Raw genomic sequence first — 25,236 nt, 5'->3', positions numbered from 1 at the left:
CTTAGCCAGAAGAGCACTTACCCAGATAAGGCAAAGATCACATGTTTGAGTCCCAGTCCAGCTTATAGTTTTAATCTTCCAGGAAGTTTCATATCAGTGTACACTCCACTGCAGCGTGAAAAATTCGTTCGGAAAATGTCTCCCAAGCTGTGGATAAGCTGTGTCTCCACAATATTCTTTCTTACAGGAGTGCTAGTCCTGCAAGTTTTGAGGGGGACCTCAGGAAAGTTTGGAAGGTAGTAGATGAGGTAAGTAAAGCTGTGAGGACAGGGCGTGAGTCATACTTGAGTAGCTCAGCTGTAGAGCACTTACCTGGGAAAGGAAGATTATGGGTTCAAGTCCCGGTCCGGTATGCAGTTGTTATCTGCCATGAAGTTTCAGTGCCACATTATTTTGTAAAGGAGTAAAGCTCATACACTGAGGGGAGAGACATTCAGAGAATACAGTCCTCACACCAGCAAAGTCCCTAGCTTTTCTTTCCTTTGTTGGAACTATTTCCTTCAAAATAGCAAGGATCTGTAGTAATTTCCAAGTGAAAGTACTTTTCCACACACCAATCTAAGATTTTGGACCTGCAGGGAAAAGTGATGGATAACTTGTTATTGTGGAAGGTAAGAATTTACAAAATACCTTACCAGTGTGGTATGTCCTATATAGGACAAACAATACGCACAGTGGAACAATGTCACACTGAATGTAAAGGTTGCACTCGTCTTCAGCAAGTCTGCAATCGTGAACATTGTATCTCCAAGGAACATTCAATGGAGTATGACAAGACACTAGTTTTGGCCACAGTAATATCTTTTTGGGACTCAATTATAAGAGAGTCCATTGAAATATGCAGCGCAGAAAATCTAATGAATCGTGACAGTGGCTACCAGTTGGATAATGCATGGAACCCTGTCTTCTCGAAAGACGCCAGAATACTTGGATGACTGCTCGAGTGGCAATGCTAAAGACAGCTGATCCTTGCAGTTCCACCAGTGATGGCGCTGCTGCCGGGTGGTGTGGGCCTTCTGCCACCATGACTGATGCATGTGTGGCAATACTATCAGCACACTATATAAGGCGGTGTGGAGACATCTTTGTCAGTCTTCGATGGCTCGTGTGAAGGTGTCCAGTTGAAATATTGTGGAGTGAAGTTTGACGACCAACTGCAATCTCGAAATCCCCTCAATCATCATCTTTCTGTTAATGTTGTTTGCATAAACTGTTGAAAATACACCTTGACAGAGAGGCAGGCAAGTTCACTTACAAAATTGCACCATATAAAGCAGTCCATCTCTCCATGCCAACAGATTTCTTAAAGCCTGCATTGTGAGCTGTATTTCTCCACCGCACCTACAAAAGGCAAACACGCAGTGGAAAAAACTGTACATAAAGTATAAGAAACTTCCATTTAAGGTGCCCGTGTACAGGTAAACATACTTAAATGTGTGCACAACTGAATCTGTTAGCTGTTGAAAATGCACCTACACTAGACTCTCACTAATACAGCTCTCATTAATCCAGTGCACATCCAAAAATACATTAACAATGAACTATTGTGCGTAACAACGCGTAAGTAAACAATGCTTCATATAGTGTATTTGAAATTGTAGCTTTCTTTACAGTTTGGAATCATGTCTTCTAAAAGGAAACATGTTACACTAGACCTCAAGCAATGTATGACATCAAAAAGAAAGATGATGATATTAGACAGTACTCAACACGAATGGATAGTGAGTTGGGAAAATGGAAGGTTATGCGAAAGAGTGAGAATGAAGAATTGGACATAGCTGTTTATAGATGGTTCATACAACAACGCAGTAAAGGAATTCCAGACAGTGGCCTGATTATAAATGAAAAAGCAGCTGCATTTAACAAACAACTTGGCGGTAGTAACTTGTTTGCAGCAAGCGAAAGTTGGCTATCAAACTGGAAAAAACGACATGTCATTTGCCAGCTGACAATCACTAGAGAGAGTCGCTCAGCTAACAATAGGGAAGCTGATGTATTTGTAAGCAAGATACGGAAGATAATAGAGGAAGAAGATTTAACTGCTGATGCCTTGTACAATTCTGATGAAACAGGACTCTTTTACAAGATGCTTACTTCAAAAACATTGGCTGCCAAGAACGAGAAGGAAGCTTGTGGTTATAAGCAACAGAAACAGCACATAACATTAATGGCATGTTGTAATGCAAATGGGAGTCATAAACTACTGCTTATGGTTATTGGAAAATCCCGACATCCATGTTATTTTCGACACACTGACTGTACTCTACCAATACAGTATTGTGCTCAGAAGAAAGTGTGGATGGACAGACAGATATTCTCTCGGTGGTTGCATGAAACGTTTGTACCAGCAGTGAGAAAAGAGCTAAAGAAGAAAAAGCTTCCACTGAAAGCTATCCTTATAATTGACAATGCTCCCAGTCATCCTTCAGATGTTTCTCTAGAGTCCGATGGTATACAAGCACTCTTTCTCCCACACAGTGTGATAGCCCTAATTCAGCCCACGGACCAGGGAATTTGAGAATCAATTAAATGTCATTATCAACATTTACTTCTCGTCTCCTTGCTGAACGTAAGTGAAAATGACTATCGAGACTATGCTGAAGGTGTGGAAAGCAATTAACATACATGATATTGTTTTCCAAGCAGCTGAAACATGGGATTAAGTGGAGAGTGCTACCATAATAAAGAGCTGTAGAAAACTGTGGCCATCCATTAATGCCGAGTTGGATCCAGTAGTGAGTGACAGCGATGAGCCAGTCAGTTCAGAATTATCAATTACTTTGTACATTGAAATGTTCCACAACCTTCCAGGAGGAGAAGAAATTGATGATGATATGATACTAAGTGGCTGAATGAGGAAAACTGTAACACGGACCACACTTTGACAGATAAAGAAATAATCAAAAGTGTGCAAGAAAGTAATGATGAAAGTGATGGAGAAGAGGACACAGGAGGAGAGAGCAAGAAGATTTCTCACACTGCTGGTGCTGAAGCTACCGAGTTCCTCCTGGAATACATTATGCGACAACCAGATACATGCAGTACCCTTGTAATGGTTGTAAAGCAGTTGCGTGATAGAGCATGCCACCATCGCGTATCATCATTGTGACAGTTAAAAATTAGGACATGTTTCATAGTGAGTAATACAACTGTATTATTATGTACAGTATACAGTCAATGACTAAGTTTTCTTTGGAAATTAATGTATTTTTGGATGTAATAAAGTATATCCTCTGTTTTAAAATTGTATCCTTTGGTTTAATAAGGTACAGTACTATATCCCCTATGTTTTCAAAATAAATTAATAAAATAGATTTAAGACTCTCAATAATCCGGCACTTCTGCTAATCCAGCACCCATATGTACCAGGATTGGCCAGATTAGCAAGAGTCTAGTGTATGCATTTGAATCCCAATGACCACCCTACCAAAGACTACAGTACCACACGTCAGTTTTCACCCATGATGTCATCAACATGGCAGATTCCACTATATATGCATTTTGCCCTCTAAGAAGCACATGGAACCTGGCTTTCTTTTTTTTTTTATCTTCCCAAAACTTCGTCCGTGTTTCACTTTGCGCATGTTTTCATCCTTGTGTCAATGTTCTTTTAGTTGCAAATTCCTTCCTGTTGAGTTCTTGTGTAAGAAGTTATGTTTATTGGTTTTCTGTCTGTAAGCTATGTAGTTGGTTGTGGGTCAATACTATTTTCTGTGAGGCCACTTTACCACTACTGTTTCAATCCCGCGTCCGGCCATCCTGATTTAGGTTTTCCTTGATTTCCCTAAATCGCTCCAGACAAATGCCGGGATGGTTCCTTTGAAAGGGCACGGCCGACATCCTTCCCCATCCTTCCCTAATCTGATGAGACCTATGACCTCGCTGTCTGGTCTCCATCCCCAAACAACCCAACCCAACTACTACTGTTCAATGTGTTTTTGATTGTTGGGTTTTGGATACCACTGTTTAAAGTGTAGACAGTGACATCACACATTACATACAAGAAAACACATGAAAAATATGACAACTATTTAATTGTAGAGATAATGTGAAACTAATGGGATAAGTAGAGGCATTAGGGGGCTTTGTTTTGGGGACAAACTAAAAATATGACAATCCTAATAATAAAGAAATAACAAGACAAATACTAATGCAGAAATCTACGAAAAAAGACCTCAGCAATCGACTAAACTGTAATTAACAAAAAACCTGAGAAATGTGCCGATGGATGTGTGTGGGAGGGGGGGGGGGGGTCGCATGCGCGCGTGCTAGTGTATACCTGTCCCTTTTCCCCCTAAGGTAAGTCTTTCCGCTCCCAGTATTGGGATGACTCCTTACCCTCTCCCTTAAAACCCACATCCTTTTGTCTTTCCCTCTCCTTCCCTTTTTCCTGATGAAGCAACCATGGGTTGCGAGAGCTTGAAATTTGTGTGTGTGTTTTTTATCGTCTCCTATCAACATACCAACGCTTTCGTTTGGTAAGTTACAGCATCTTTGTTTTTAGATATATTTTTCCCACGTGGAATGTTTCCCTCTATAATATATATAGCTCAGAGTCCACGAAACCACAAATCCACACATAACTCCAAAAACCCAGTACCAATACTTTCACTTGAACTAAACAGCTCGAAACAAAGCACACAATACCAACAAACCACAACTAGCAGAACTGACTATTCTTGAAACATAACAAGATGAAAATAACCACAACATGCTTCATGATTCTCAACACCATAAACTATTAAATATGAATTTCAGCTACCAAGCCAAACTATAAAATCATGAAAAACCTGCTTCAACATCAATTTAGATATGCACACCTCAAAGAAAATTATGTATGTTAACAAACACATTACATTTCGTACAATCGAACAAAAAACCATAACAATTTTCTTATCGCCAAAGTCAGCACACAGATTGTATAGGTTGATCCAAAAAAAAAAGAAAAAGAAAAACACGTGCACACGCACGTACACGTGTATACACTTAAAAATCTAAAATAACCAGCTAATTCCCTTCCCCAACACAATACCTATACAAAAAAATATGAATATCATTCACAACTTTGGAAAATAAATAAAATCCAACACAAACAAAACGCGCTAACACAAGCCTAATTTTCTGCACCACCACAAAAAACCACTTTCCTAACGCAATACTCTGAAAGATGTTAGACAATTCTCCCCCGTCCACAAATGTAACTAACAACCTTTGGACAAGACAATAAATATCAGTCCAACTCTTCCTCTAAAAATACCCATCAAGATGAGACTGTAGGGTAGAAGAGCACCGTTTTGTTCTCCCTGTAAAAAACTTCACAGCCTCTCAATACATCCTCTGTAGTATGGGTGTAAGCCCCTGTTGCATAATCTTTAAAAAGCCTCATCAAAACTCAGCACCTGGAACAACAGCCCCCACACCCAGGTATCCACAGCACCACTGCCTCTTCCATACTTCCCAAATGCAGACTCGTCAATTTCAACAACTACCCCTGCACGCCCCAGAAACCCACTAAACCTCATGACAAAAAGAAAACCAATCTAAACTAGACATGTCAGGGAAACAAAACTGAATTGACAAATGATAACACCAATAAAAAGTTAGCCAAACAGTGTCTTTTACAACCATAATAGAGATCTCAAACCAGAAACCCTTCCTAATACCCTCCAAATACTGCAACTCCCGTACTCTACGTGTACTCGTCCCTGGTTTAAGAAACAGTGTGGTTAATTTCACAAATTCCTTGGACTGCTGACACCTTACAGACGCTGCCAAGAGACCATATAACTAGAAAAATTTAATCCTAGCAGCGATGTCCTCACCCATAGCAGCAACTAATGAACAACTAATAATTTTAGTCTTAGGATCCACACCTAGCATAAAACAACATACAAACAAAATTAAATTTCTAACCATTAACAATACAATAAACCAACAATTCCAAAACTGAAGAAAAAAAAAAAACGTTGGCTAATAACTAACAACATTGAAAGAAGTCATTGACAAGCCAAAAAATACAAATTCCCAAAACACCGAGTACCACACAGCACTAAGTATAACGCCACATTAACATCACTCACAAACAATTTAGAAACATAAACATTACATGCTAGAGTGCACCAACACTTACTCCAACATGCTCTCTGCAAAAACAATCCATTTCAAAGATGCCAATAATGTCGCACAACGTAACACAGTTATATCGTGTGTCAAAGGAGATGGGGTGGTACCACACCATGTGGTTGACCCATGTAAATCATCATTGCAAGGATGGCATCAGAGACAATAGGAGTAACTGTGGGATAGCCGTATTTGTAAATCATATATACCCATCCTCGCTTGTGTGTATTTTCTACAATTTCTCGAGTTTCTTGTGTATTAGGTGCCTCATCCAAGGGGAGTATATGAAGCTTTTTCCAACTACTAAATGAACTTAGTGACATATGAACAAATCAAAGGATATATTAATCATCTACCCGACCTTTTGTAATTTTTGGACTTCAGAACTTGCTTACTGTGCTTTGAAGCGCATTAGCAGTCTGCCCAAATGACTGAGTTGGTGGGTCACATCAATTGCAGAATGTATTACCCAAAAAACCAAACCATAGGTCTGCAGGTAGTAGAAATGACTTGAGCACATGACTAAGTGAGCCAAATTCCAGTCCAGAGTGGTGTGCATTGCTGCCATGGGGAAGCTTGGAAAGTGTCTTTGGGAGCAGTGTGTGCTTGCTGTTAACATCATTAAGTATATTGATAGTGAGGAGAAGAAAGAAATTACAATTGTAAAGGAAAAGCTGATGGAATGTGTAACCAGAATATTAAAACTGAGTAAGTATGCGCTGTGCAAATTGCAGCAGAACAGTGATGATACTGAGATGAGTGGAAATGCAGTGTCTACCCCAGAGAAGAAACAGTGAAGTTAATGCAGTACATATTCCGTTGATGATATACATAAATGTTTTATCAAGCAGAGATTTCTAAAAGGAGAATAATAAAAATAAACGAGGTGATATTGTTTCATAAAAAAAAGTGCCAGAATTGAAGCAGCTAGCGGACTATTTAGATTATAATTGGATTCATGCATATAACAACAGTGAATAAATGCTGGAAAATTGATAGTGTCCTAGGAGTGTTGTCAAACCTAAGTTCTGATCTACATTGAATCTTTGTGCTATGCGGGACGTGACATAGCGTGTAGATGTGTAGTGTGTGGCAGTGCCCAATTTGTAACAATACTGATGTGTATGCTATTACTGCCTATTTACCCAGTTTCTCAGGTTTAAACACAATGGTACTGCCAACCTGATGGGTCTTCAGTTTGCTTCGCCAGGTAGTATGTGCATTTTAGAGCAGCACATGTTAAGCACCAAGCTAGTCTCATATAATGGTTCTACATGATTAATATTTTTCACTACTCTTCTCCTTGTTGATACTGTTGGATAGGAAGTGGATGAAAATCTGGCCATCCTGATTTAGGTTTTCTGCGATTTCCCAAAATTGCTTCAGGCAAATGTTGGGATGGTTTCATTGAAACGGCACGACAGACTTCCTTCCCTAATCTGATGGGTTTGATGACCTTGCCGTTTGGCCCCTCTGCCCAAATCACCCACCAATAAACTGCCATCAAGTTGAGCTGTTTGAATACAAAAACAGCATCCATCAAGTTGAGCTGTTTGAATACAAAAACAGCATCCATCAAGTTGAGCTGTGTTTGAATACAAAAACAGCATCTGTAATATGTTGGCTGTCGTTACCATATCACTGAGACTTATGTACCAGATGAAGCGAGAGACACAGTGGCTAAGACACTGGACCCACACTTTAGAGGAGTGTGGTTTAAATTTCCATCTGACAGTGGTGATTTAGGTTTATTTTTGTAATTTCCTCAAATACTTTGGAGGGAATGCTAAAAGTTCACAGTTGATCTTTCTTTATTGCCTGTCTAGTGTCTTCACTGTTGGCTACTCATTATTCTTTGATGTCCCATCGAAACTTAGTAGCTAGTGACACTCTAGTGATTATTTTGAAGTGACATCTATACAAAAGCGCAGTAGCACTGCATCAGCTCAAAAAAGTGCAGACCATCTGTGGAGGAGCTGCCCAGGTGTTTCCTGAAAATGTGGAACCCAATTAAGATTATTTCTGGCAGAAGCTCTAAATCATTGGTATCTGTAATATTAATGCTGGAGTCTCACAACACCATTTAAAGAAATAACATGCGCACTCACTGGTATTTCATAGGCAGTATCAAGTCAACAATGATGCAGCTTCCCTCCACAGATGATCTGCTATGTAGAGGGGCTGTCACGACTTCAGTTCAACTAACCTTCAAGTGTTTAATGCTCCTATCATCGTATGAACTCTGAATTATCCACTATCAGAGGTGCAGAATTTGGCTCTATACCGTAATCTTACATTGTAATGCTGTTTCAATTGCCTCCACCTGCCCCCCCCCCCTCCCCCCCTCCATCCTCAAAGTCAACTGATGAATAATACTTATCATTTTATTAAATCTGGATGTCATAGCACTTTACTGCCATATTAGTATGTTTGAGCTATTTATTTTCATTGTATTACAATGACAAATCCTGTATCATTGTAAGATGATTCATAAATAAATAATTAAATTAAATGTGGTCCAAGACTGCTTTGATCCTTGTCTAAAATGCACCAAAAGACCAAACAGATTATTGCTGTGTCACCAATGGCAACGTCATTTTCTAGAATGGTCAACAGCTTATTTCTCCTCCTTTTTTGACTTCAAGGATTCTTGATAGGTGATACTGCTGGAAACAGTTTTGCTATAGGCTGCGCCTTCATACAATATTTGGTTGGCGTCTTCTCCCATCTTGGGGAAGCTGTGGCAGTACTTGGAACAACAGCGGCCTTCAACAGTTTAATTGGGGATGTTTATGTGGGTATCTCACACACATTTTGGGGAACAGAACAACCAAGCCACTGATTTCCTCATCAGCAATTCATTGTTTCTTAGCTCCAACAATTCACTCCCATGTTACTGCATTACTGTCTGCCTGTACGATGTGGACACTGTGCGTGATGGGACAGTTGAGTCACAGTGTACCCCTTCAGGCAAGGGTGTACCCAGGGAGGATAACCTGCCCTCACTCACAGCCTCCCCTCCCACACCCTCCCCCGCACATGGACACAAAATAGTCTTCACAAACCAAACTCGTGTTCCGCATTACCCCACAGTCAGATGTATGAATCCTGCAGCAGTTTGAAGAAAGTCAAAATGTATAATGGGTATTAACTAGCAACAAGTACGCCCAGAATTTTTTCTCTTCACTGTTTGTAACTGAAAGTGCCAGATGACTATGGGTTCTCTAGCATTGCACTTCGAATTCATGATCTTATTACAGCCAGTGTCATAAACTACTAACCTACCTGAGAGCAAAAAAATATACAGAATTCTCATAAGAACTATACTCTTGGCAGTTCAGTACATTATCCCTAGTTGGCACTTACTCTGAAGTGATAGCATTAGTATGTTTGGTAATTAATAAACATATTTTTAATCATTTTCAGTTTTATTTTGTAAGAAATGCTTAGTTTTCTCCATCCCTCCTCCTTCACGGAATTAATACTAGTTTTTACTACAGTTCCCTCGCAGACTAACACCTCTTCCCAACTTTTGTTGAAGAAAAGGGGTCCAGGATATTATTAACTTACTTCTCTGTGGGCATTGATATTGAGCCGCTACATGAATTCCCGTGGCTCCTCATGTCTTGGGTGTTCCATAATTAAAATAATATGTGATGGTGCATCAGATATGATGAATTCATTCATAAATTGAATCTTGAGGGGACACACAGAAAAAGCTTGGTACTCCCCTTTAATGTGAACTATCATCACATAGTTACAGTGCTAATTTAAAGTATTGTGAACATGTAGATGGAGAGGAGCAGAGAGCTGGAACACAATCTCCTTGTATTGTAAGAAGTCTTAAGATTATGGAATTCTTAAGCTCAGAATGGCTAAGGGTTATTGAGGGACATTTGCTAAATTGTAGAAATAAGATAATGTTTTTACTTGGAAATATTTTCTCAAAGCTTGGTAAGATGCCTGACAAGGGTGGGGGAAATTAATCACACATAAGGTATCACGTGACTGTGGGAGAGAAAGCTGCAACATCGTAACTGTAATTGTGTAAATGCTGTGTAGAATGGAAACACGTGATCCTTTGTGTGTCCAAGGTAAGGCATGTGATCTTGCCTTAAAGTCAAAAGTATGGCAATCAGATCTACATTGTTCACTAACATCAATGTAACCACTTGTCAAAAGTCTGAATAACTACCATTTTGCAGTGTGAGACATGCAGGAATATGGTATATGAAGTTCTGAAAGATACCAACAGGGATGTGGAACCATGTTGACTTCAGTGCCGTGGCCACCTGTGCCAGGTTTCTCGGTTGGGGATCCATGGCACGAACAGCCTCATTGAGGTAGTCCCACAGATTCTCGGTTGGGCTTAAATCTGGGGAGTATGATGGTCTGGGGTATATTGTATACTCATCCTGGTACCCGATGAGCCACAAGCATCCACTGTGAGCTGTGCTTCATGTTGCATTGTTCTGCTGGTAGATGCCATTGTCCCGAAGAAAAGTAAACAATGTTTGGGGTGCACATGATCCACAAGGATAAATGAGTACTTGAGTTTATTCATTCTGCCTTCCAGAAAGAGGAGATCACCCAGGGAATTTCAAAAAAACATTCTTCAGACTATAACACTCCCTCTTCTGGACTGGACTCTCCAATGATAGTTGTGTGGTGTTTGCTTTCAGACATTTCATGTTGTACAGTCCAATCGCCATCTGTTGAAAAGAGCATAAAACGTGAGTCATTGAAGAAGGTTGCTTATCGCCACTCAGTCGATGTCCAGTTGCAATGTTGGCATTGCAGATTTCAGCCTTCACTGCTGAAGTCAGCAGGGGTGCATGAGCCAGGCACCCACTGTGGAAGCCCATACAGAGCAATGTTCGCTGGACGGTCATTGAGGGACACTGTTGGTAGTCCCTGGGTTAATCTGTGCAGTCAGTTGCTTAACAATTGCATGTCTGTTTGCCCATGCACATCTCTGCAGCTGTCACTCACACCTGTCATCTTTGGCCTGTGTTGTACTATTATTCCTCCTCCTCTTTGGTGAATAATTAAGTTTAGGTGGGTTGATGTGATTAACAAGAAGAGAGAGTGGAATTATCTTAGAGACGGGAGTGGCAGTAAAATTGACACAATCAGTGATAGATGGTCCATTACTAATGGAGTGATGTGTGTGTGGAAGGAAACATAAGTATTTCATGCTCCTTTTAAAAGGATCGGACTTTGTGAAACAAATTTTGATTAAACGCAAGTTCTTTTATTGATTGTGCAATTTGCATTTAAGGCAGCAGCAATGGCAGCTGATGAATAGTGTCATTGTTTTAGTAAAGACAAAATTCATTAGGTAATACAGCTTTGAATCAAATGCAATTAATGTAAGTTGTAGAACAAAATCACCTTCTACTTTTCCATGCAGACAGAAAAGGCACCAAAAAGTAAATGGTACAGGAAGAAGTGAGCTAGACCTGACAGTTGTTTTTAAAAACAGAAACACAACACCAATGTTACACAGAGGTTATAATTTCTACATCATCTCACATCTTGGGAGACTGTGGATTAATTGTCATAATGTTCTATTACAGCACCACAGTTGTTCAGCGCCGATTTTTGATAGTGCCGTTTTGCCATGCATGGTATACTTGAACCACAGTATACCAAGCACATGAGTAGTTTACAAACATAGCAGTTTTGGAAATGCTTCCACCCCTGGCCCAAAATTGTTGCATTTCCATGTTATAACAATGACTGCACTATTTTCTTCAGCCCCCCAACATGCTTTATATACTCTTTACTGCTAGTGCTGCCACCTGCCATCTGTGAATGGTTATTGCACTTTGATGTCAAACATAGGCATTGGTCACATTAATGTGACTGGCCATGTATATCTAGCATATTGCAAACTACTAAAACTACATCAATTTTTAGAGTTAGGAGCCATATGCCTTGTACGTAGCTCAGATGTATTCAGGGCACTAGAAATACTATATCATATCTTTGCTTTTTCAGCAATAAATGAAGTCAAACTCCTAGGTCGTGTTGGAGCTGAGCCACAAAGGAGGGGTACTGAAGAACATCCAGTTGTCATATTTTCACTTGCTACACACACTAACTACAAATATGAATCGGGTGAGTAATGCAATGAATCGTAAATATATGACTAAGGTGAAATTGCAACCGATATAAAATTATTACAATGGATAATCTGATAACTTGATTTGTTTCATTGATTGGGGTAAGTTCTTCTATTTAAGCTATGGTTAAAATTTTCAGCTGCTCCTAATTGTGTGCGCTTGATATTCTTACCCAGGAATTGTAACATTCAAAATGTTAGACAATAAGAAGTGTGCTGGTTATATTGCTATTAAAGAATGTTGAAAGTTTCTGAAGTGCAGTTTGTAAAAAGCCCTCCCAGGGGACACCGCCTTATAGTAGGCACCTTCAGTGCCGGGCGGGAGGGTTTGCGTGCTTCGGTGAAGTCGAGAGCTATGCCGGCGGTAGCATAGCTACTGGCAGGGTCTCCCAAGCCGGTCTGGTCTCGACAGAGGAGCCAGACAAAGTGTGCCCCACAACATAGGGCAGGGAGGGCTCCAGAGGCGCAGTGAAGCCAGCTTCCCTAGAAGAGTAAACCTCATACAAATCCTGGTCCTCCAGGTTGGGGGTTGGGCATGGGGCTAATAACCCCATACTGTAAAAAAAAGAATATTACAGAAATTCAACAGAAGCCTCGGAAACTGGATGGAAAGCATGTATCATGACCCCGGCAAAGGAAACGGATAAAGGATCTAACTGTAGCATCGTGGAATGTGAGGACAATGCTTCAGCCTGGAAAAATGAAAGAAATAGCCAATGAAATTTTAAAATTCAAATACGATATTGTAGGGCTACAGGAAATAAGATGGCAGGGGAATGGGCAGATAGATAAACCTGATTACTCATTGGTATATAGTGGACCAGAAGAAAGAACAGGCCAACTTGGAACAGGGTTTATAATAACTAGGGAAGTTAGGAAAAGCCTTCTAGAATTTGAACCTATAAATGAAAGGATGTGCAGACTCAGACTAAAAGGTAAATTTAGGAATATATCAATAGTTAATGCACATGCACCAACAGAGGAAAAAGAGGATATAATTAAAGAACAGTTCTACGAAGACTTGGAAAAAGTATGCTGTGCAGTACCTAAATATGACCTGATGCTAGTAATAGGAGATTTTAATGCAAAAATAGGGAGGAATGAACATCCGTATGGAGTTTCTGGAAAATATTCACTACATGAAGAAAACAATGAGAATGGAGACTTACTATGCCAATTTGCAGCAAGGAATAATATGATTATTAAAAGTACCTGCTTTCCACATAAAAGGATCCATCTGGGTACTTGGAAGTCTGCAGCCAATGGAGTAGTCAATCAGATTGACCATATTTTAGTGATTGCACGCCACTCCACGTCAGTTACGGATATACGGAGCTGCAGAGGACCAAACTGTGATTCAGACCACTTTTTGATAAAATCAGTCTTGAGAGAGAAACTGTCACTAACAAAGAGCAACAGAATGGGAAAGATGATGAAATGGAATACAGACAAACTGAACATTCCTGATGAAGTAAAAAAATACCAAGTAACACTAAGCAGAAAGTTGAGCAATGAAGAGACCACAGTAGGAGTAGATGAAAGGTGGAACAGGTTTGAAAAAGCCATTAAGGATGCTGCAGAGGAAATAATAGGCATAAGAAGGAACAGAAGAACCCAGGAGTGGTTTGATGAAGATTGCAGGTCAGCAATAGAGGAAAAGAACAGGGCAAGAACAAAAGTGCTACAGAGAGAAACCAGAAATAATGTGGAACAATATAGAGAATTAAGGAGAAGAGCTAACAGACTGTGCAAGAGAAAGAAAAGAGAGTGGAATAAGAAGAAATTTCAAGAACTAGAAGAACTAAAGGAACAGAGTGAAATAAGAAAGTTCTATCATGCCATAGGCAAATTGAAGAATAGATTCCATCCAAAAACAACGGCCTGTTCCAGTAATGATGGGAAAATGATAAGGGAGGAAGAACAGATAGTGGGAAGGTGGGCAGAGTATTTCAAAGATACACTAAGCACCAGCCTAGAAGATGAAGAGACAGCTGCACAGGAGGGAGAGTGGAGCTGGAAGTAGACAATGAAACCAATGAGGCAAGGAAGCCAACTCTACAAGAGGTCTCCCAGGCTGTGCACAAGTCAAAAAACAATCGAGCCCCTGGGGAAGACAGCATAATTGCTGAATTAATAAAAACTGGTGGTGAGGCTGTAATAAAGGAACTGCACACATTAATATCAGATATATGGGAAACAGAAACTATGCCAGATAATTGGAAAATTGGAATAATAGTCCCCATTTATAAGAAAGGGGACAGAACAGCATGTGAAAACTGTAGAGGTGTAACACTCCTAAGTACAGCTTATAAGATCTTCACAAGTATATTAAACGAAAGGATACAGAAGTGTGCAGAAGGCATACTAGGGGAATATCAGTGTGGCTTTCGACCAGGCAGAGGAACAACTGATCAAATATTTGTGATAAGGCAAACGATGGAAAAGTTCTATGAATATGATATAGATCTGCATTTCTTATTCATCGATTTCAAACAAGCCTTTGACAGCATAAATCGGCAAGAACTATACAGAGTACTGAAAGAAGTTGGTATATGTGCTAAATTAATAAGACTAATCAGAATGACAATGACAGAGACAAGAGCAAAAGTAAAGGTCCTTAGCAGAAAAAGTGATAGCTTTGACTTTAATAAAGGTGTGAAGCAAGGGGATAGTCTCTCCACTGTCCTATTCAACATAGCCCTGCATAGTGCAGTAAATAAAATCAACAAAAGAGGCACCATATTTATGAAAACTAGCCAGATATGTGCATACGCTGATGACATTGCTATAGTAGGAAGAAATACCAATACACTCCTAGAAACATACCGGGCAATGGAAACAGAAGCCTTAAAAATCGGCCTCATAGTAAATGAAAACAAAACAAAATATATGGTAATGTCACAATCTGAGGCCAGAAGAACCCCTAAAAACCTAAACATCAATGGGAAATGCTTCAATGGAGTGTCCTCTTTTAACTGCTTGGGAGCCCTAATAACAAATGATAACAGTATTGGAAAGGCTATAAGGGAAAGAATACAAGCAGGAAACAGAGCTTACTTTGCAAATATGCAGCTTTTCAAAAATAGCCTTGTTACAAGAAAAACTAAACTGCTAATATATAATTCCCTAGTCCGCCCAGTTATCACGTACGGCTCAGAGGTATGGACGTTGACAGAACACTATAAAAATGCTCTAAGAAGCATTGAGCGGAAAATACTACGCAAAATCTATGGGCCAATAAGGGAGGAAGAAGGCTGGAGAATACGCTACAATGCCGAATTACAAGAGTTAATACAAGGCAGGGACATAGTAAAATTTGTGAAATCACAGCGAATACGATGGCTAGGACACTTGGAGAGAATGGCAGAGGATAGAATTCCAAAGAAAATGATGAAAGGTATGATCCATTCAGTTAGGCGAAAAGGGAGACCTAGAAGAAGATGGATCGATGAGGTAATAATGGATATCACCAATGTGGGAGTCCGGGGGTGGAAAAGAGCAGCAAATAACCGAGAAGTGTGGAGAAAGATTGTTGAAGAAGCCAAGGCTCACCAAGGGCTGTAGAGCTACTGAAGAAGAAGTAGTTTGTAAAAAGCTACATTGATTTTATTGCTGTTAGCATTTGTAGCAATAGCTGTGTGTGCGCATTTTGATTGTTCTTGTCGTATCTGTAATTTACATGACTTGCATATGCTGGATTCATTCTGCATTTTAAAAACACTGTAAGATTTCTGGGCCTCATTTTTTACTCCACACTGTCGTGGTTAACACATCTGAGAGACCTGAAAACCAGAACCCAGAAGGCATTGAGTATCGTAAAGTCGTAAAGTGCCTTAGCTACAGGTCATGGGGAGTAGAGAAGGTGCACCTGCTGTAGTTTTATAGGGCTTTTGTGCATTCACAGCTAGACTATGGATATACAGTGTACAGGTCAGTGAGACTTTTTTACCTGAAGGTTATTGATGCTGTCCATCAGGAGGGGATTAGGCTGGCCACAGGCACCTGTAGGACCGGCCCCGTACCCAGTCCCTGTGCTGAGGCTTGGGAACGGCCACTCACCTTCCAGCAGAAGCTCCTCGTGGTGCATCAGGTGTGTAAGTTCCTCGCAGCTCCAAATTCACCTGCCCACCATACTGTTGCTTGTCCACCTCTTGAACACCTTTCTCCAATCATCCACGAGCTGCAGTGCCATTTGGTATCTGCATGCAGCATGTGCTGGATTCACTTGGTGTGGAAAACATATGACCTCAAATCCAGTGTTTTAACCACCTGCCACCATGATTGGTAATTTTAGATTTAGTGCAGTACAGGAGAGATTGCACTCTTGCATACGTTTTTATTGCTTTATTTTCTTCCATTTTAACTGAGCACCACAACTGTTCAGTTGTCTTTATGGCTTGGGCAAAACAGGGGGATTCCAGTGGTTGCTTTGTTGTTTTTGCTCATTGTGTCCTCAAGGTTTGATTGCCTCAAGACTTTGTTGTCTTCAATGCGGAACTGAATGTGATCTTGCAGGAACTGTAGCAAGTCGGGCATGCTTATGTGCTAAAGTCCTTTATTATTCCAATTCTCTGAGTGCCCTTCACTTACAACACAACCAAGCAGATACAGTAGTCCACAATATCCAGGATGCCCTCCTTCAACTACAGTGACTAGGGAAGGAGATGTCTTTGTGCTGGGTACCAGGCAATGAAAGGTTAGATATAGCATCCAAGGAGGTGTGTAGCAACCCTCAATTGTTAGTGTGCTATCCCCCTGGATGATATCACCTCATTGTTGACGTACAGAGTCTTACATCAGTGGAAGACCAGTGGCTGCATCTAGTGGTGCTTGTTGTGTAGAAATAATGTGTGCCACATTTTACTAGACTATGTTTTATTTTCAGACCAGATTTGCCGACAGCTCTGCCCTCTATTTTAAGTGACATTGAAAGGAATGTGGTTAGAGTTCTAAGGTCGTGTGATGTTCTTAATGTGTTAAAAGTGTGACTGTCTCACATTTGCTTTTTTTTTTTTTTTGTAAGTGGTTAGCTAGTCGCAGTTCCCCTGTGCCTTTGTTTTATCTCTTCTGTAGTTTTATTTCTGTTTTAATCTCATGTTTAGCACCTTTCACCATTCTCTGTTGTATTAAGGCCTGTGAGATAGTGTTTGTGTAGGTCAGTGCAAGCAGGTGGGAGTGAGTGAATGAGTGTCATTTTATAGGTTTCTTTCTCACTGTGTGACAACAATTTTAATCATTTTATCCACATTTGTTTTGTTTAATATGTGTAAAAGCACTGGTAACTCCAGTGTCGAGCACCTATAAGCTCCACTCACTAGTATTATTTCGGCTGAACATGTCTTTTTCTCAAATACTAACAATGACTTTAAATACAGTGTTGTGATTTAGCAACTGTGAGAATTAAAAGAAGTCACTGCTTACTTTGACAGCTTCCTGTGTTTATTAGTTTAGGTGTTAGTTACCAATAACAGTGACTTTAACAGCTACAAAGTTAAAGGGATTTATTTTAGTAAAAGCACCTTACCAAGCTGTGAAGGCTCAAGGAATGTCTACCGGTCACCATGTCATCCTCTGTCATGCGGTATCATGCGAATGTGGTGAGGAGGAGCATTTGGTCAGCACACTGCTCTCACGGACGTTTTGACCCTTCTCAGACCATGGAGCCACTGCTGTTTGGTCAAGTAGCTTCTCAGTTGGCTTTCGAAGGCTGAGTGCACCCTGTACCAGTCCTCCACCAACGAAAAATCGTTGTCATTACGAGGAATCTAACCTGGATCATCCATATGACAGCCATCTATGCTCATCCCTTAACTACGGTGGTGAACTTTTTTAGTACAGGATGTTGTAATCCTTCCTTTTGAAGACAATGAACAGCTTCTTTTTAATTCGTGTTAGGCAAAGTTGTACAACCCAATATGTTTTACTTGGTGTTCCTGATCATTTGTGATCAATTCTGTATGATCATGCTGTAAGAAATAGCTGTGTTGAAATTCCAAACAGAAATAAAACAAATATCTCGAGGACTGCTTTGCTACTGCACTCCATATTACATTTTGGCTACACAAAAAAGTCCTACTTCTAGCACTGGCTCTGGTTAATATGTTCTGACAATTATGCAAAATTTTTTATCAATTCTGTGCACACCAAACATAAACTATTTTCTTCGCCAACAAAAAGTGCTTCCAGTCCATTCACTACCACAGTTAAAAATGGAAAAAAAGGTGACAGTGATACACTTACACAAACTATGTTCATATACCAGAGTATAAACATCTGCTGAGATCAGTTCTAAATGGCCACTGTGACAGTCTAACGTCGCTTTCTGGACTGTAACAGTGTTCACTAAATAATAAGAAAGCACTGGTATTGGCAAATTTTGCCTAGGCTCTCAGCATGATAATTCTTGTAAGGTTTGTTATGCTCTAGCAACAGGCACGGATCTGCCATGTATTTGCTGGTGCTCAGTTGGCCATTGCTGGCACTATGCTATCCAGGTGTAGTTGCTTTATACATCATGAATTTCTAAGGGCATTAAAGAGAAACTTATTAAAAAAAATTAATAATGCTCACCAGTATTGATCTGTTAGTGCTGGACACAAATTACTCATCCTCACCTACTTATGAAGAAAAATAGCTGAATACATACATAGAATGGTAGTTGCATCACACTTATGCAGCAGCATCTATTATTATTATTATTATTATTATTATTATTATTAGCTTAACAATCTGGACCAAATTTTAGATGTGTTGCTTTATTCAGCCATCATTTGTAATTTGCCAGGAATCTGATTCCAGAAACCAAACATATTTTTCCACATTTTGTTGATGAATATGATGCTACCTAATAAGATGGTTTTCCAATCGTTACTTGAATGTGGCAACACCACTGTATATTCAGTGAAGTTTGTGCTTTTACTGTTGCTTTGTGGATCAAAATATTTTCAAAAATCTGTGTACAAATGAATCTTAGAGGATCAGTAAAATGCACTAAATAGATTATTTTGTCACTAGCTAAGTCTTATCTAATGGTTTTCAAGAATGTTGACAGAGATTCTCAGAAGGATTAAGAATAGCACTTACTTGGTCAAGTCCTTATTGCATCAAGCTATGATTACATAATAATAGAACATATTGAATGGCATCTGTACGGAAAATAATTTTCAGTATTTCTACAACTGTTTATCAAATTTTCTCTTACTGCAAATAATCTTTTTCCGTATCGACAACTATTCCAGTAGGATGTTCTCTTAATATGAGAGACATAACATGTACATTGTCTTTACAGTTACGTGGCTTGCTTCCGTAATTAAATTACATGTGATTGTGTAGCAGACAGATTTACTGTGAGAGAGCAGGTAGTAGCACTTTTACTGATGTGAATAACAAAACAGCAGAACTTTATTGTCAATGACTTGTACATGTCATTGGTGTGGAGGTCTACCATTAGTTTGAACTTACAAGGGGAGGCCGCCAATTGTGAAATTCAGATTAGATTCATACTGCGCATAATAAAAGCTCATGGCCAGAGGTGTAATGTGGCAAAGCACCAAGATGCACTTCTCAGCCGTTGTCGAGAAAATCGACAGTTAAAAGAAACCGTTGCGGTGAAATACTCTCTACGATTAATAATTCTCTACAGCGTCATGGCGCAGCGGTAAGCGCTCGGGTTCGTAATCCGAAGGTCGCCGGATCGAATCTCGTGCTATGCAACCCTCTTTTTTTTTTTTTTTTTTTTTTTTTTTTTTTTTTTTTTTTTTTTTTTTTTTTTTTTTTTTTATAATTCAAATATATATATATATATATATATATATATATATATATATATATATATATATATATATATATATATAGTTATAATAAAGGGAAACATTCCACGTAGGAAATATATATCTAAAAACAAAGATGATGTGACTTACCAAATGAAAGTGCTGGCAGGTCTACAGACACACAAACAAACACAAACATACACACAAAATTCAAGCTTTCGCAACAAACTGTTGCCTCATCAGGAAAGAGGGAAGGAGAGGGAAAGACGAAAGGATGTGGGTTTTAAGGGAGAGGGTAAGGAGTCATTCCAATCCCGGGAGCGGAAAGACTTACCTTAGGGGGAAAAAAGGACAGGTATACACTCGCGCACACACATATATATATACAGACACAAGCAGACATATTTAAAGACCAATGTACTTTAAATTGTCTGCTTGTGTCTGTATATGTGTGGATGGATATGTGTGTGTGTGCGCGAGTGTATACCTGTCCTTTTTTCCCCCTAAGGTAAGTCTTTCCGCTCCCGGGATTGGAATGACTCCTTACCCTCTCCCTTAAAACCCACATCCTTTCGTCTTTCCCTCTCCTTCCCTCTTTCCTGATGAGGCAACAGTTTGTTGCGAAAGCTTGAATTTTGTGTGTATGTTTGTGTGTATGTCAACCTACCAGCACTTTCATTTGGTAAGTCACATCATCTTTGTTTTTAGATATATATATATATAAAGTCCCGGCAATCAGTTGCAACAATTATGCATATAATAAGTTGTTGAAAGTCGTTTGTCGTGGAAAAACTGGCGACTTCGAACATCATTATGTTTTCCGCAAACAAAGTTGTATTTCACAAATGTTGTTAATTGTCTTCATAATGTTAACCACTTATAGTTAACGGAAGATGTAGAAACGATATTCCGAAACGAATACGTATAGCATAAGTCAAACGTTCGAATTAGAATAGAGACCCCACGAACACAAATTTGCTGTGGCAGGTATGAAATATAGACTCCGTTACTCGCTCGTTACACTTGAAGGACAGATGTTGAATGGGCCGAAACGAGCCACCGCATAACAGCGTAGTTGCCTGCTAACTTCGAAAGAAGGTAGACGCGGTCCCTAGCGCAACTTATAACATTGTCGAAAATCAGTGCGGACGGGAGAGCTTTGGTACACCCTGTTTTTAAAAAAAAAAAAAAAAAAAAAAAAAAAAAAAAAAAAAAAAAAAAAAAAAAAAAAAAAAAAAAAAAAAACGGAAAAATGGAGGCGGTACAACTGGAGAGCGATCCGCCTTCACCAACATGCATAAGCAATTCATTAACACTTTATACATATATATTTGAATTGCAAAAAACTAATAATAAAAAAAAATTGCATGCCGCGAGATTCGATCCGGCGACCTTCGGATTACGAACCCGAGCGCTTACCGCTGCGCCACGATGCTGTAGAGAATTATTAATCGTAGAGAGTATTTCACCGCAACGGTTTCTTTTAACTGTCGATTTTCTCGACAACGGCTGAGAAGTGCATCTTGGTGCTTTGCCACATTACACCTCTGGCCATGAGCTTTTATTATGCGCAGTATTAATCGAATCTGAATTTCACAATTGGCGGTCTCCCCTTGTTAGTGGAATAGAATGTAGTTACGTGCTACAGATGTATGTTAGTAACCTTTTATGATTTCTAATGAATATTCTTCTGCCCCTCTTTTGACTGTTTTGACATGTACTTTTTTCTTGTCACCATGAAGTACTGCCTGGAGTTTGGGTGCTTGTCATTGAATAATCCTCAGCAGGATGCTCCCTAGCAATGAGACAAGCACTGTGCATGTAAATGTGCTGCTGCCATTACAACATGTACTAAATTTTCTCTTGCCACTATTCTGTCTAATAGTCTGCCTGAGAGTTACCAAATGCAACACTGACAGGAATATTGATGGGTGGAGTGAGTTAGTAAATAACTTCCTTAACAGGGAAATATAAGAAGCTCTTCATGATGTATATTTTTTTCTGCGTTATTGATGCACTACAGCCACATGATGAAATAGCACTACACTAGGACTTCAGTGTCAATAGCAGACAGCGTGTATTGTGTAAAGTCATGCTGTCATTTAGTGTACTTTTATTTGGTAAGAGTTGGGATCAAATTTCCAGGAAGACCGTTCATATTTAATGTTTTTGTTGCTCTCCTAAGTAATTAAAATGAATAAGGTAGCAGGTTCTTAAAGAGAGGCATATCTGTGCCTTTCACACCTTCCTATGGAATCTGATGTTTTCACTGTTCCCTAATGCCTTTGTTGAAATAAAATTACAAATTACAAAAATGCTTTGAGAATAGCATAAAAAAATCAATTTTTGACAATATAACGTAATTGGATAGATAAAAAAAATTATTCACCAAGCAGAAGCAGGAGAACCTTTTTTTTATAAATGTGTTCCCCCTGCCACAACTTGATGAGTAGATTTTTTTTATCTATTCAATTACGTTATATTGTCAAAAATTGATTTTTTATGTTGTTCTAAAAGCATTTTTTGTAATTTGTATCCAACTACAAAAATGCTTTTATGACACATATCAACTCTTGTAACATTACAAATATTTGTTTTCATTTATTGTTCCAGGTGAGTTTGTGCAACGAACTGATTGGCACAGAATCTGTGTTTTCAAGCCCTCATTGAGAGAAGTGGTCTACAACTACCTCAAAAAGGGACAAAGGGTGTACATCACTGGCCGATTAACATATGGAGAAGTGAAAGATGGAGAGGGAAACACAAGGACAACCACAGCTGTTGTGGCTGATGATGTTATTTTCTTTCAGTCGTCAGAGCCATCATAATGTAGTGTGAAACAATAAACTCAAATCAGTCCACCTGGTGAGAATGAAACACAAGTGTTCAGTGTTGTATTTGATTTGGGATTGAGCAAATGCAGTCCCTACAAGAGAACTAAGTGCATGGGATGCATTATTGTTGGTGGCCCTGACTGCTGTAATTAAGCTAATGGGTGTCATTCTGTGATAAATTCTCTTCCTGTGACTTGCCCTCAGCATGTTAGTGACAGATATTGCAGTTGAGAAACTACATCCTTTACTGTTAAGACTGAGAACAATGATATATTTCTTGCAATAGGATGCCAGATCATTAGTGGATGGCCTCTGTTTTCACATCTCTCATGTCAATAAAATGAGAGTAAGAAACAGAACCAGCACCTTACTACTCACTTCAGATACTAACATAATGTATTGTGGCAAATGTAGTGGCCATTTGATGCAGGAAATAAATCTTCTGAAGATCTGAGACAAAAGACATAGTTGATAATTGAAATCACTGTATTGTTTCAATATATCCCTGTCCCTCACCACCAGTTTGCATTTGCCAGTTGCCCGAGTATGAAGATCTTGTCTTACAGCAAAATTCGGAGTGCACTTCAGTGAATAAAACACACAGCAAGGCTGAAAATGTTCTAGCTATTGGATGTAATAAAAAGGTAAGAGATGTAGGTAAGTGAGAGGTCTCCACTTCCCCCATTTGCATCAGAAGCTGAAAAGGTAATCTACAACCGTAAATGTACAATTGCGTCTCTCTTCTTCCTAATGAAGTTATGTGAAGATTGTCTGAGCATTTAAACAGTCTCTCTAAATGTAATGTAACTATTGAGCGTTAATGTGCTCAAGAGCAAGAACAAAAAATTTTACTAGAATAATTAAGCAGAATTAGGAAGAAAAGGCTTACTGAGGTGGTGGGAGAAGGAAGTAATAGTTCGGGATATTGGCCAGACGTTGTAGCAGACTGTTGCATATAGAGCATCATCATAAACTTTAATATCTAGGACTAAGTTTTAATTCTAGAAGTACCAGACTTTTCTGTACCCCTAGTAGTACCATGTGGGTCATTTTTTACCCACAGTAAGAAACCACAATTTTATTGGTTTTTGGATGGTATTTTGGGCTTTGCCATGTTGACATTACATTCAAGAAGACTCTAACATGCAAAAAACTTATTATTTATTCTCTAAAATAAATAATACATCATCAAAAGCAAATTTTTGTGAATAAATTTTATTTTAATTTTAAATTTTACAGAAGGAATTCCACTGTTTTACATAGAAGTTTGTTAAAACAAATAAAAGAATTTTGCAATGTTTACTTTTATAAAAAAATTGAAACAGACCCAAAACACACAGTTTATATGATTATTCAGAGGAATTTTACTTTTACAGACATAGAAGGTAAGTATGGAGTATTTTAAAAGAGTCTAAAATGCAAAAAGTGTTGTTGCTTGTTGACATCAAGGGACAAAAACATAAGAACAAACTATTTCAGTCTATACTTGTAAATGTTTGGAAATATTTAGGAACAAATAGTTGACAGTATTGTCTAAGCTGGGATGGGCTCACAGTTCAGACATTGGACAAGAGTTTTGGCTTCGCAGCTTTTCCACATGTACTTGTTGCACTTGAAACACAGCACATGTTTGATGTTTTATTCACCTTTTGTTGCTTGCCGGAAACCTGAATTTGACGTCTTCTATTTCTATATTGGCCAGCACTTGTGCCAAGTGCTTGAGAGGGGAGTCTGGCTCCGCTTTGTAATTTGTAGGGGGCAGCAAGCTCGACTGATGCTCTTGAGAATAAGTTCCCACCATGAAATCTTCTTAGAGGTACATAACTTGAAAATTGTATAAGCATTTATCATTGCAAGGTCAAGAATGTTGTAAAAGACATGTACAGGCAGTCAGTGGATGCCACCTCGGACACTGTAATGTCTTGCCATTTGGTCAACAACATTGACTCCACCCTTGATTTCATTATAAAACTTCATAGTTTCTGGAAGTTTCTTCTCCATATTGTCATTGACCTGACATTCATCATGCATTGTACTCAGAATAAGGACTTTTTTTTCTCTTGGTATACTGTGAGAAGATCGTCACCTAACTTATACAAGCATACAATACATTCTCCACTTCGTGCCACAGGAGGGGCCTCTTTGAGTGATCTCTGAAGTCTGTCAACTAAACATGTTCTTTTTTGTTCCAGCTCATTCGCCAGTTTCACGGAAGTGAAGAAGTTGTCAGTCATGATGTTACGACCACAGTTGAGGAATGGCTGTTCCAGCTTCATAAGGACATGGTGACCAAGACTCTTGCTTGGATCATAAGTTTTAGGTTTCCCACAGTAAGGGAATCCATTTAGGATGTAGCACTTGTCATCATCACGCAAAAAGCAGTATT

At 39.1% G+C, this 25,236-nt stretch overlaps 1 protein-coding gene across 1 annotated transcript in view; it reads left to right on the top strand.

Annotated features, from left to right (window-relative positions):
- Window positions 1–23,311, top strand: part of LOC124622167 (single-stranded DNA-binding protein, mitochondrial) — a 31,377-nt gene extending 8,066 nt beyond the window's left edge. Inside the window, exons 3-4 of the mRNA XM_047147811.1 lie at window positions 12,124–12,243; window positions 22,630–23,311. Of these exons, the coding sequence (XP_047003767.1) occupies window positions 12,124–12,243; window positions 22,630–22,844 (335 nt within the window). The 3' untranslated portion in view covers window positions 22,845–23,311. The remainder of the gene's footprint in view (window positions 1–12,123; window positions 12,244–22,629) is intronic.
- The last annotated feature ends 1,925 nt before the right edge of the window (window positions 23,312–25,236 follow it).

Source organism: Schistocerca americana, chromosome 7 (genome assembly GCF_021461395.2).
Source record: "Schistocerca americana isolate TAMUIC-IGC-003095 chromosome 7, iqSchAmer2.1, whole genome shotgun sequence".
Taxonomy (NCBI): domain Eukaryota; kingdom Metazoa; phylum Arthropoda; class Insecta; order Orthoptera; family Acrididae; genus Schistocerca; species Schistocerca americana.
Note: the sequence above shows the minus strand (reverse complement) of the source record. Positions and strands in the feature narration are given on the sequence as shown.